Here is a 13,180-nt window from a genome sequence, read left to right on the forward strand (position 1 = left end):
TAGAATCTTGTACTGGTTCCTAACACCACGCAAAAAAAGGCATAAAGGATAACCCGCATTGGATGGTTGAGGACTTGACGATGGTGACTCTCTTATGTGCTTATGCTTATGCTTATATATGTGAACTGAACTGAAATAGCTTGTATATTTCAGAGAGCAGATATTGTGTGACTCTCGAAAATTCAGAATGATGTCCATGCTAAACTGAACTGAACTGAACTAAATTTTTTCGAATATGAATTTTCTGAACTGAACTGAAATGGCTATCGAAAGCTTGTATACTATGAACTGAAATAGCTTGTGAACTGATTCACTGAAAGCTTGTATACTGTGTGGCTGATCCATTTAAGTCATGAACTGAAATAGCTTGTGAGCTGAAGTAGCTTGTGAACTGATTCATTGTTTGATGTACATCACTTTGCATATTTGTTAAAATTGTATAGTTGCTTGACAGGGACAAAGGTGGTTAAGACATAATTGTTTTACTTTTGCAGCTCCGACGGATTCATGAGCTACGTGATGGAGCAGCCACACCACGTACTCGAGAATGCTCATTTCGTTGGAAATGTTGTACAGTCACATAACAGCCCTGTGAACATTGATGCTGAAGATGATGATGAAGAAGATGGAGACGAAGTTAAAACTGTGGCTCGACTAGTCTGGAAAATGGAAGAAGATGGCAGAGTGGTACGTTTGTTGTTGCTACACCACGTCCGCTAGGCTCGATTTATGAATTATGCTGTATGTTTTGGTATATAATTATGAACTCCTATATCTTTGTAGATGAGTGCTTGGCTGAAGCATTCCATTGACTCAATCAAGGGAAACAACAAGAAGGGTGAACAATATTGGTCTGATGTGGCACAAGAATACAACCTTACTACTCCAAAGAATAGACAAAGGACCAAAAAGCAGGTTAAGGAGAGGTGGCACAAGGTAAACAAGTGGGCAAACATGTTCAATGATTGTTATCTTAAGGTTAGGAGGATATATACTAGTGGGTATTCTGAAGACATGTGGTTAGAGAAAGCACACGGGCTATATGTACAAGAGAGCAAGGGGTCCCATTTCATTTTAATGAATGTGTGGAACATGGTTCGGAATCAGGCAAAATGGATAAGTTATAACAACCCGACCCAGCCTAAGAGGAAGGATATGGAGAAGGATGTAGATGGATGTGGCTTGGAAGATATTGACCTTCCTCGGCTGATGGGATAGAAGAAGGCTAAAAAGGCTGCATGTGAAAGTAAAGGAAAATCCAAAAAAAGTGCCATAGATGTCGATGAGCTGGACAGATTTGAGAAGATTTAGAATGATGTCCATACTAAGCGATTAAAGCTTCTTGAAATGCAAGAAAAGTTAAACAGTGACAAGATGGAGGTATCAAAAATTGCTCTAGAACGAGCAAAGGAAGAGAAAGATGCAAAACTAATTGAGAAGGAAACTAAGATGATAGAAACTTACTGCAGTCTTCTCAAACAAGACACTTCGGGTATGGCTGATGATATGAGAGCTGAGCATGTTGCTGCTGTGAGGTGCTTGAGGCTGAAATTGTTCCCAGATGTACCTTGAGCTTGCTGTAATCTTACTATTCCTATTGCTGTTTCTCATGTGAACTTTTATATATGAATCTGTTTCTGTGTGTACTTGTGGATGGTGTGAATGTGAACCAATTCTGGTTGCACGTGTGAATATGAACAACTTTTGGTGTGAACGTGTTGGTTTTATGTGCTCTCTTGATGGTGTGAAAGTGTTGGTTTTATGTGTGAACGTGTTGGTTTTATGTATGAACAAGTTGATCTCGTGTGAATGTGAACCAGATTAGTTCTTATTTATATGGACTAAGTGGCAAAGCAGTTTTGCACATCCTGTTCAGCATGTGAGATGTCATTTTCTACAACCAGTTGACATGGAGGATGCCAATGATGAACTTGTTGACATGGATGTCGACCAGGAGGGTGCCAATGCTGATCCAGTTGACATGGAGGTCGACATGGGTGTTGGCAATGCTGATCCGGAAGACATGGACATCGACGTATTCACAGAAGAAGACATCATCGCCGAAGACCGGTTTCTAGATGACTATCTTGATCGGGTTGGAGGCAAAATCTTGGAGAAGCTGCAAAAACCAAAAAAGCGCAAGTTTTTTGGTAGAAGGTATATTCTAAGACCCCGTGAAGCCGCACATGATGATCTCTTTGCTTGCTATTTTTCTGATAAGCCAATCTATACTGATGAGATGTTCCGTCGGAGGTTCCAGATGAATCGATCTTTATTTTTGCGGATTGTTGAAGCACTAGGGAAGTGGTCTTCTTATTTCACCAAAAGAACCGATTGCATGGGAAGAGATGGACTGTCACCTCTTCAAAAATGTACCGCTGCCATTCGTATGCTAGCTTACGGTACTCCGGCGGACGAACTTGATGAGAATCTGAAAATCGCACAAAGCACAGCACTAGAGATCCTGGGAAAATTTGCAAAAGGAATTATTGAGGTTTTTGGAGAAGATTACTTGCGCCTCCGAATCAAGAAGAAGTGGAACACCTTCTCCAAATTGGAGAATCTTATGGTTTTTCTGGTATGCTTGGAAGCATAGATTGCATGCATTGGCAATGGATCATAGTTGGTACCCCTTTATCTCCACGAGTAAAGGAACCTCTCCACCCTACTGGATAATTCTTCCATTGCTAGTGCATTTTTATCAGAACAAATAGCTCGGGTGTTGCATGCGGCAAGAAACCAAGCACACATGCGGCGTGTTGCAGACACGAACACACACAAACGCATACAGCTCGGGTGTTGGCTGCCGTGCTGCTCGTCGTTGCAGCCTGCTGCTGGGCGCCGGTCGTGGCCTTAGCAGATGTCACCGCCAAAGCTTTCAGAGAACAGTGTGGCAATACTACGCGCATACAAGCATAGCATACACAAACAAAATCGGAGAAGAAGGAGGATACGTTTCAAGCAAATCGGAGAATGAGGATGGAGATCCGAAGGCAGCAGCTGCAGGGGACGACCGCCTCCCGGGAACGGAGGTCGGGCGGTGGAAGCCGGTGCTTGCCGCCGCTCTCGCGGGTCGGCTGGGTGGAGGAAGAAGGCGCGAGGAGGAAAAATGGGCGCGAATCCGTGGGGGAAGAAGGCGCGCAGGGGCGCGAGGAGAGAATTTGGGCGCACCTGTTGCACGGGATTCAGGAGAGACGGCCGAGGAGGTACAGCCTGAGACGCTGGCGTCTCTTCTTCCTCGAGCGCGGAGCCAGAGTCCGTCTCTCCGTCAAGAGGTCGGTGGAAGGATTTTTTGCAAAAAGGCCCTTAGAGACGGCTATAGAGGCAACTGTAAAGACGGGTTGTACAGGCCCTTAGGTGTCTCTTGTGTCTTGAAAACTGTCTAGTGGTCTCAGGGTTGTACATGCCCTCATCTCCCTTCTCTTCTTCTTTCTTCCTTTCTCTTCTTCGTTCTTTCTTTCAAAAAATGGAGAGAGATTTAAAAAGATATCCATTAATTTTGAGGAGGTAGGGATGCTTGATCCCCCTAGTCCCCTTGTAGATCCGCCCCTGCCCCCACGGTTGCACCGGTGAGCAAGAGGACGAGGCGCAGTTGGGGCTGGGCGACAGCTCGTGGACGCACGGAAACAGTGTGGTTCGGCACCGGCGAGAAAGGGTGGATCGGAACGCCGGCTGCACGAATGCGCCGGCTTGGAGGCCATCGCGGCCGCTGTGGCCCATGCACGGCAGTAGAGTGGCCGTGGAGAGAAGCGTTCAAGGGATTGGCGGCGGCGATGCGAGCACCAAACACTGCTCAATTTTTTTGGGAGTGAAGGACGACACCCTAGCTGGCGTCCGTTTTCCACCGCCTGAAGCAGACGTTGGCAGTCTGTCACACCGCGTCAAACAAACACAAAATCGGCACGAAACTGAGGTGTCGGTCATGAACAGTAGCAGAGGCTCCCGTATGGCTTCTTTTGGTTCAGCGATATGGATCTACCTGTTCTCTTCACTCTCGAAGTTGAGGGCAGAGGCGGCGCAGGTTGGTAGCATCGGCCAAGAGCTTGCTCAGCATGAACGGCCCGGAAAGCTGCGACGCCCCATTTGCGAGGACGAGCATCTCGAGGCACGGCACGCCGGTGAGGGAGAGCGGGGCGCCCCCGGCGGCCCACATGCCACAGGTGAGCCGTGTCAGCCTGGGGGCGCTCCGCAGCACGACCAGGGTGTAGAACAGTAGAAGCACATGTCCAGCACCAGCTCCCTAAGCGCCGATCCCGGCGGCGCGTTGATCACGAGCGCCTCGCCGCCGCCGCCGCTCGTTCTGTGGCAGTGGCGCAGCGCGAGGCGCCCCAGCCGCCGGCACGCGCCCAGGACGGCCGCCACGCCGGTGCTGCCGAGCCACAGGGTTCCACAGCTCCAGCCCCGTGAGCACGCGGAACGCGCCGGGGCACGCGCCCATGAAGCGCTCGAAGCGCCGCGCGTACCGGCGCATCAGGGCGTCGCCGTAGTCCGTCTCGTGCACCGTCGTCCTGATGGCGAGCTGCAGGCGCGCTGACCTTCCTCGCCGTCGTTCCACCTACGCCGCCGCCGCCGAGCAGCCGCTGGACGGTTGGCAGGCACCCTTTCGCCAGGAAGAACTCGAGGCTGAGGCATCTAGCCGTCGCCGTCGCCTCGGGGGCGTTGGACAGGAAGCTTGAGACGGCGCGGCAGAAGGCTCCCATGGCTCGGCCCAGCTCGGCGGCGTCCAGCTCATAGAGCTCGGTGCCCCTGGGGTTGAAGTCCCTAACGCTGATCTTGGGCTCCTGGAGCAGCCAGGGGAGCTGCGACCATCGTCTTGACACGAGACTGCAGGCCCTGATTGCCTCGCGTGCGCCGCCCAGCTTCTCCAAGATGAGCACAAGAACGTCGTCCGGCAATGCGACCAGCCTGTCTGCGCCCGGAGGGAGGAGCTCCATGGTCGAATTGAATCCGACGCGGCAGATAATTTTCTCCTTTTTTGCAAAAAAAAAAACACATGCAGGGGTTGTTCCGTGCATTAATAGGAGTGCATTGTATACTTGTATATGTAAGCTATTCTGCATCTCAAATCGGAAACGGAGAGTTTCAAAAAAAACGGAAACGGAAAAGAAAAGGGCTTTCTCCAGATCACCTGGCTTGCCGTGTACTTTTAGTTCTTCCTTAGGCAAAATTTGGTGGCGGACATGTTCAAAGATAGTTTTTACCCCAAGTCCATACAAAATGATGTCTTTACTGGAAAGCACTACTCAACTTTGGTAATTTGCTGCAGAACACTGAACGTATTATAATATTCTATTTTAACAGAAAACTACAGGAACTGACCTTCTTACCCCTGCCAATCTTTTACTGGCACTGCACCTGGCTCCAAGCGGCCGAGTTTGCCGCCGGAGCACGGCCGCCCGCTCTGTCTTCTCCAACACGGCAGGCCGAGCCATCCTCCCCCTCGCCTCTCGCGTCCGCGTGCGCCTGACGGCCGAACCCCCTCCTTCCTACGCCTGGACTCGAGCTGCATGAGCCAGAGCACCGGCCATGGCGACCAGGCCAGTCCGCCCCTCCCTCGTGTGCCACGCAGGGCCCGCCGGCCAATCCGCAGGCTAGCCCGTCCGCCCCTCCCTCGCACGCCGGATAGGAAGCGCCGGCCAAGCCGTAGGCCGCCCTGTCCGCCCCTCGCTCGCGCCTCGGGCAGGGAGCTCCGGCCACGCTGCAGGCGGCCGGACCGTCCGCCCCTCCCTCGCGCGCCGGCCAAGCTGCCGGCGGCCAGCCCGTTCGTCCCTCGCTCGCACGGCGGAGCGGCCAAGCCGCAGGTAGCCGGCCCGTCCACCCCTCTCGCCCGTCGTCTTTCTCGTCCGCGGGCGGTGGCTGCGAGCGGTCTGCGTCGCTTGCCTTGCTATCGATTCATGGGCATGGCGGCTTCGCGTAAGCGGGAATGACGGGGGGCAACGGCCAGTGGGTCGAGCGCCCGGGCGAGCCGCTGCACGCCTGCGCCGGAGTGACGCGCCTGCACTCTGCGGGAGGGGAGGAGAAGGCCTCTGTGGGGCTGCGCGCGGGGGGAGGGCTGCGCGCCGGGGAGGCCAGCCGCCGGCGTGGCCGCTGCCTTGACGGGCTGGCCGCTGGGGAGAATCGACGCGCCGGCCGTCGCCTGTTCGCGTCCTGCGAGGAGCAGCGGCGTGCGATGCTTCTGCAGGAGAAGCCAGCCCCGTGACATGATAAAGAAGCAGGGGCAAAACTGACATTCCCTTTGGCTGTCCAATTAAATCAATTAACTAATGCTGACGGTGTCTTCTAGCAAATGGATGCAGTTTTACGGTGTCCTTCAATGGCGTCCAGCAAAGTCCACCTTTTAACGGTGTCCCCGGGCAAATTTTGCCTCTTCCTTAACCGAACCAAATTAGGCAGGCCCAGGCACCAGATTCGGCCGGCACTTGTGGTGCCATTATACTTTATTAGGCCTGAGGGAATGGGTTGCATCATACCGTGGGCCGTAAGGGCCAGCAAACTAATGGGCTCGTATGTTTGGACCCTTTGTGGGCTCTTCAAAAGGGCAGGGCAGAGTGATTTTTTTTTTATTTTTATATATGTTTATGATTTTGCAAAAGATATATTTTGAATCACAAAATTTGCAGAAATACATCTCCGACGCTAGTTGAAACGGGAACCTGCGGTAGACCCAAAAACCGCCGGATGAAATGGAGTTTAAAGATACCACCGCCTGTTAAAATTGTGGTATGCGTGGCCCCAGCTTTTCCATGCATGCACGTGACGACGTGGCCGTCACATCGGCGCCATTTCAGTTTTTACTGTGCGAGGACACAAACCTATGCACGTGACGACCTGGCCGTCAAATCGGGGCCATTTCAGTTTTTGCTGTGCGAGGACACAAACCGCCAACTGATTTGGCAGGCTGGTTAGTCGACTCTAAACCTAGTCAATATTAGTTAGTCGATAGTTGATTATATATCTTTAAATTTAAATTTTTTTGCTTCAATACCGAAATGTAGTTACATAGTAACTAAAGTATCTACAACTTTTTTACCGATATGAAAAATAATTTAGAATTTCTAGTTAAATGTTTATACGTGTAGACTAGATAGAAGAAATAATAAATTTATTATAAATAATTAGTATTTTAACTATGGTAGGTATATATAACATTAGTTAGTAGTTATAGTGATACGTAGATCCAAGAACATATGGGTAGCTCACAACTCGAGATTCAATGTTACTATCACTAAATTGAATTTGAAATGCAAGTAATTAGATTTTTACGACTAAATAGCTAGTATTGTTCCTGGCAGCCATACTAGACAATTTGCGTTTCCAAGCATTCTATGCGACACATACGCTTTTCAAGGTGATGGACACGCACACCTTTCTACGGACTAGAATTTCAGCACGGCTCGGTATGTCTAACCAGTTAATTTTCTTCTTTCTTTAAATTTACAACGTCTGCATATGCCAATCTTTAACTAGTTAAATTTAATCATTCCTCGCAGTACGATGTCATCTCGGCAATGGAGGCGGGGGTCTCGTCGAGCATCCAAAAGTGCATGTCGATGTCACCAAATGAGCATCTTTCGGCATACAAGAACAGTCTGCTAGATTTCGGCATGCCATTAGTTGCCCTGCTGATGACTCTCTTCTTCCACCACGAGTGGTGTACCCCACATCAACTTCAGGTCAGGGTACACGTCCAGCATACCCCGTGTTGTCCTCGGGTACACCTGCACACACATGCTTCACAACGACTACGACTTCAACTCCTACCATGCTGTCTACTTACGCTCCATGTCCACCACCTTTGTACCCGACAGGTGACAGGTAACACTTTCTCTTATGATTAATCATTATTACCAATTGGTTGTGTACTATTTAACTAATAAAATTCAAAACTTTATGCAGTATAGTGCTACCTACGGAGTCGGCCCTTCGTCGTTTGCAACTCCCATTGACTACGGAGTTGGGTCCTCAGTGCATCCACGTTGTATGGAGGACATGGGTACGCCATCATATTACACATCGTCTTGGTTATTATTTACATTTCGCTATGAACATGTAGGTAACATGATGTCATCCTATGCAGAGTACAGTTACCATGGAGTGACCGACGACGACGAGATACGTGCACATACACCTACACCCGTAGAGAATGATACGGCGTCGTGGTGGGTGGAAACATGGTTCGCCGAGGAGATTGGAGGTTTCCAGTTGGGTGTTGTATCCATGGCTCCTACACAGGCATGGTGTGGCAGAACCAACCTGAATTACACCAGCTCAAATACGCAAGTCCTTTCTCAAGGGCTCCAATCGTACTTCAAACAGTGTAACCCCTTGGTCTGTCGGGTAACGTCCGACAAACCACCGAAAGCAGGATCAAACAAGGTACCTCGCACGAAGGCGAGTCCAGAGATACAATTGCCATCATATTTTACATCACAGGCATTTATATTACAAGAGTTTCCAAAAGTAGCATAAGTTCCAAACTAATAGAAATTATTACAAACCAGTTTAAAGTTTCAAGTTCACGGCAGCGGAATTTAAAATACGATAACTATACACGTCGCCAGAACAAACATCATGCTAAGCCCTGGCATGACATCATTCGATATGATCAGTGTTGGCCGGGGACGGGTCCCATTCCACGGACCAACCATCGGGAAGTGCATAGGGCCAAGGTATGGGAAGAGTAGGTTCTTCAGAGACATTATCTGAAATAAAGTCATATTGCAAGGTTGAGTATTCTAATACTCAGTAAGGCTTACCCGTTTCATGGTATACTTAGCCATTTAACTAGACTTATGAAGACTTTTAATGGTTCTGGTATAGTTTTCAGCTGAAAAGCAACAAAGAGTAGATCCTTAATTGTCAAATTTTAGCTTTCAAGTTCTAGTTGATTATCCATTCTAGGTAAGCAACTAATACTATTCAAGTATGGTAGAATCTTTAAACAAACATCATCTTGGATAACCATAAAGTTGCTCTTGTTACTCTATGTGGAAAAGAGATCAAGCAGTCTCAATCTCCGCGAGAAACGGACGATTCTGAATCGAATTTCACAACCTTGCAAGGGTAAACCTAACTCACACGCTTGAAACGTCCAATGACCGTTCCGAAGCAACCATTTGCCTTTTATTCCGACTCGTGGATCAGATCCACCATAAGCGACTGCAGGACCATACGCACATCCAATGTGCAGGACGTACGTCTATAGCACTACTGTACGACCGTACTCCTGGTTGCCCTGCAACACGTATTCCCACACATCGAAGCGAGTAACCAGAAAAACCATATACGAGTGGTGGGAGGTATATCCACTTGCCGGGCCGATTGGTTACTAGGCTTACCGCTTACCATATTTCACGGCATGTGGCTAGAACTTTCAAACGCTTAACCACCGCTACCACACACTGCGACCTTAGCCAAATTCATCAACACATACAGGGTATCATCTCAACCATGATACTTCACCTAATTCCCGTCCGTCATCCTTACAGTGATTACAGGAATGTAAACACTACAATTCCTATAAAGCTCGCGAGTAACAGGCAATCACTCGACTTCTACCGGTTCTATTAGCATAGCAGCTATTCGGACTCAAGTTCTAGTATTCAGTACATTGGTTCCTAGGGATATGCAACTAGGGTTTCCAGATAACTCCTAAGAACTTAATGCATAGGTATATATATATAAATGTGGATTACAGTGTAAATAAAGTAGTGGGTTTATGTCCGGGGCTTGCCTTCTTGAGTGGGGCTGGGGGCAGGAGTGTCAAAGTTTTCCGAACTTTGGTTCGGAGCTTCAGTTAGATTTCCAACGACGTTCCCGGAGTCTTTAGAAATTTCCACTTCGGGTTCCGGGATCAATTCGTACTCTCCGTCGGCGAGAGTGGTTAAGTCTATATGATATGCAAAGATGTGGTTCAATGGATGCATACACTTTCATTTCACTTCACGATAAAGTTACAATCCAAAGAAACTAACATTACATACTAACAAACAACACAATTTCCCTTTACTGGACAGTCATTTATCGGGTATTAACTAAACTACCTAGTTACATTAAGTAACATGGTTGCTTACCCTAAACATTTAAACTAACTATATTAGGTAGCATGTTTAGTTATCTTAAACAATCAAACTAATTATATTTAACAACTTTATTTATTTGACTAACTAATTATATTTAATAACCTTAGGTTATTCTTTAATTATGGACTTACTTTGATTAATTAAACAAACCCTAAGTTAGGAATATAACATTACTATATCAAGTTCTATTTATTCTGGTTGTTCTGCACATGATCATAGGTTGAAAATTTGTGGACATGCCACACTACTCAAAGGAATCATTCTACTTTATTTTTATAATTTTTCATGAACTAGGATCTAGCACAAATTAATTAACCTTAGAACTAAATCATAAATTCATAATTTAAGTTAGGCAGTACTACTGACTCTGAAAATTTTATTATGGATTATATTCCACTTGCAGAAACCACTGTAAAATATTTAATCATAAACTCTAACAGGATCATCCTAGAATAAATATTAGAGATTCAAGCAACATATCACAAAGGTATTTAAATTCCTTAGCTAGGGATCAGCACTAGATCTACAATTTTTACACAGAACCATACATGGCAATTAGAACTCAGGGTCCAAAGATTGCACATAGCACAGCTAGGGATCATCATATACAATTAAAGAACTCATTTCTTCATATTTAATCTAGAGTAAAATATACTGAGATTCAGCCCAAGAACAGAAAACAAAACTTGTAGATTTTAACTAACATAACCCAGAACAGTTGAGTTTGCTATTTTAGGATTTTTCTACAAATTTCTAGGAATTTTCAAATTTCACTGAAAAAGATTTGAAAGACTCATACTACTTTGTAGAAAGGACCCTAGAACTTTTTGTATCAGAGCAATGTAGTCCTTGGCCGGAGGGGAAAAAGAACAGGGAGAAGGACGACGGCGTTCTGGCGCGATAACTCACTGGCGGCGAGGTTCAAGGGGTGGGGTAGCTTCAGGAGGTCGAGGCGGACTTAGGGGTAGCCTTGGGAAGGAAGGGGAAGGGCCGGAGAGGGGTTCCCCACGGCAACCCGAGGCGGCGCCGGAAGGAGAACGACGACGGCGGCGCTCCGGTGATCGACGGGGGCGAAGCTCCTCTGCACGAGCATCAGCAAGATGCAAGGAAGGGAGTGCGGGGGTTAACTGAGACCAGAAGCCAAGGAAAAGGGGAGGCCAACGTTGACAGAGGCGGCGGCGGAGGGAGTGAACTGCGGCGAGGTGGTTTCGGTGAAGGTTTGACGGCGGGGAGGGGTGGAAAAGCTCGAGTAGGCAACGGAGCAGCTCGACAAGGTGTTGTCGTGGACAATGTGTGGCTGGAGGCAATGGTCCACGGCAGACGGTGGTTCGCCGGAGTGGAGGAAGGGGGTGGCAGTGGTGTTCGGGGCTCGGGGCGTTGGGCGGGAGGAAGGAAATGTAGAATGGGATGGTCACGAGTTGGAGAAGCTCGAGAGCAGGAGAATAGAGGCCCGGAGGGGGGTGCTCGGCGCACATGCCACGATGACGGTGAGTTGTCGGCCGGGCGGCGTTCGGGTCGGCGTGGCGCGCGTGGGAAAGGGCCAGCAGGAGCGAGCTGGGGCGGCGGCCGGCGTCCAAGTGACGCGTGGGGGAGGGTGGAAGCAGGAGGTGGTGCTGGCGGTGCTGCAGCGGCAGCATAGCGTCGGCAGGGGGACACTCTGCGCCGGCTGCAGAGAGGAGCAGAGGAACAGAGGAGCGCCAGAGGAAGAAGAGAGGGGGGGGGGGTCTCTAGGGACTTAGTTGCAAAATACAGAAATCCTAGGGGCTTATCAGTAAACCATAATTTTCCATAAATCTAGGGCTCAAATGAGAAAATGGCCAAAACAAAAGTTGCAGTACTTTTCAAAAGCTACAACTTTACTTTAAAGGTTAAGTTCAAGAAACCAAGGAATGAGGTTTTATTTTGAAATCTTGAACTAAATTCAAAATCATAAAGTTTTTACCCTATTGAAAATAATTTACACTAAATTTAGGATCTATTTGCAAATTTTCATGCAATGTCATGATGACTTGCATTTTTTTACACTTTGACCCTAAGTAAACTTTGAAAGTTACTTTTGTACTTCAACTATTTTGCATAAAAGAACTCATACTTTTGCAAAATTACACATAAGTCCTTATTTTCACATAAACACCCAAATTTCCTATAATTCAACATATCTCTTACAATTCCTTCCCTAGTGTGATACAAATTTGACACCTAGGGTGTCACACATGGCAGGAGGCGGACGCCACACCGAGTGCAATGCCGACCGGATGATCCGCACGATAGATAGTTTCACCGAAGTCACTTACCTACTCGCAGCACCGGACTAAGGGTGGTACAACATCACAAGTGTGGTCGTATCTAGATCATAAGATTTATTATGTTTTATGCAGACTTGTGTATGTTTTTATGATGGTACTCCTGACGGTAATTTCTATTGTGCATTGTGTACTAGCGTACATTTTTCTATTTTTCTTTCATATAATATTATCAATAAAAACTTCTAGTGTACTCACTATACGAATTAAGGTCAGTAATTTTTTCATTTTCCTTACCCAATCATCAAATTGAAAAATCATCTACTCTTTTATTATGCCAAAAAATTATTAAACTAAAATAATCATCAAGCCTTATTTAGAGCATTACTTCAGCACTTAATTTTATAAAATATCATTGATTCAATTATTTGTTTAATTTTATATTAACTTACCGCCGTTTGAAATGGTTATAGCCGTTTCAGATGGTGGTTTAATCTATCCAACTTTTTTGGCGCCGGCTTGAGGGAATGGTGCTGTTATCGCCATTTGGAACGGCTATAGCCACTTCATTTGGCGGTTTACGACTCAGCGCAACGGAGAACCTACGTCAGCTCCCGCCATTTCAACAGGCCGTTAGCAGCACCGCCGCTGCAGCTGGCGGTAAGAATGGCCTACCGACTGTTGAAACGGCCAGCGGTAGAGGTATATTTCTGCAAATTCTTCAATCTTAAATATATTTCTGCAAAATCGTAAAAGAAAATAAAAAAATAATTTCAGGAGTGTTGGTTGGATCGGGCTGGCCTTTTGACGTGCCCTCTCGGGCTCAGCCCGTGGATTCTAACCAAAGGGCTCAGC

General features: G+C 47.4%; 1 protein-coding gene across 1 annotated transcript; it reads right to left on the bottom strand.

Moving 5' to 3' along the window:
* Positions 1 to 4,268: 4,268 nt before the first annotated feature.
* Positions 4,269 to 5,905, bottom strand: LOC112892519. Its single transcript, XM_025959661.1, has 2 exons — positions 5,320 to 5,905; positions 4,269 to 4,970 (listed from the first exon to the last, which is right to left on the bottom strand). Exon 2 carries the CDS (start codon positions 4,932 to 4,934, stop codon positions 4,269 to 4,271), a length of 666 nt encoding a protein of 221 aa, XP_025815446.1. The 5' UTR covers positions 4,935 to 4,970; positions 5,320 to 5,905.
* Between the last annotated feature and the right edge of the window lie 7,275 nt (positions 5,906 to 13,180).

The sequence above is a fragment of the Panicum hallii genome, chromosome 5 (genome assembly GCF_002211085.1).
Source record: "Panicum hallii strain FIL2 chromosome 5, PHallii_v3.1, whole genome shotgun sequence".
NCBI classification, from domain to species: domain Eukaryota; kingdom Viridiplantae; phylum Streptophyta; class Magnoliopsida; order Poales; family Poaceae; genus Panicum; species Panicum hallii.

Excerpts from the sequence above, each read along its gene's own strand:
- LOC112892519 (XM_025959661.1), bottom strand. The coding sequence starts at position 4,934 with ATGGAGCTCCTCCCTCCGGGCGCAGACAGGCTGGTCGCATTGCCGGAC.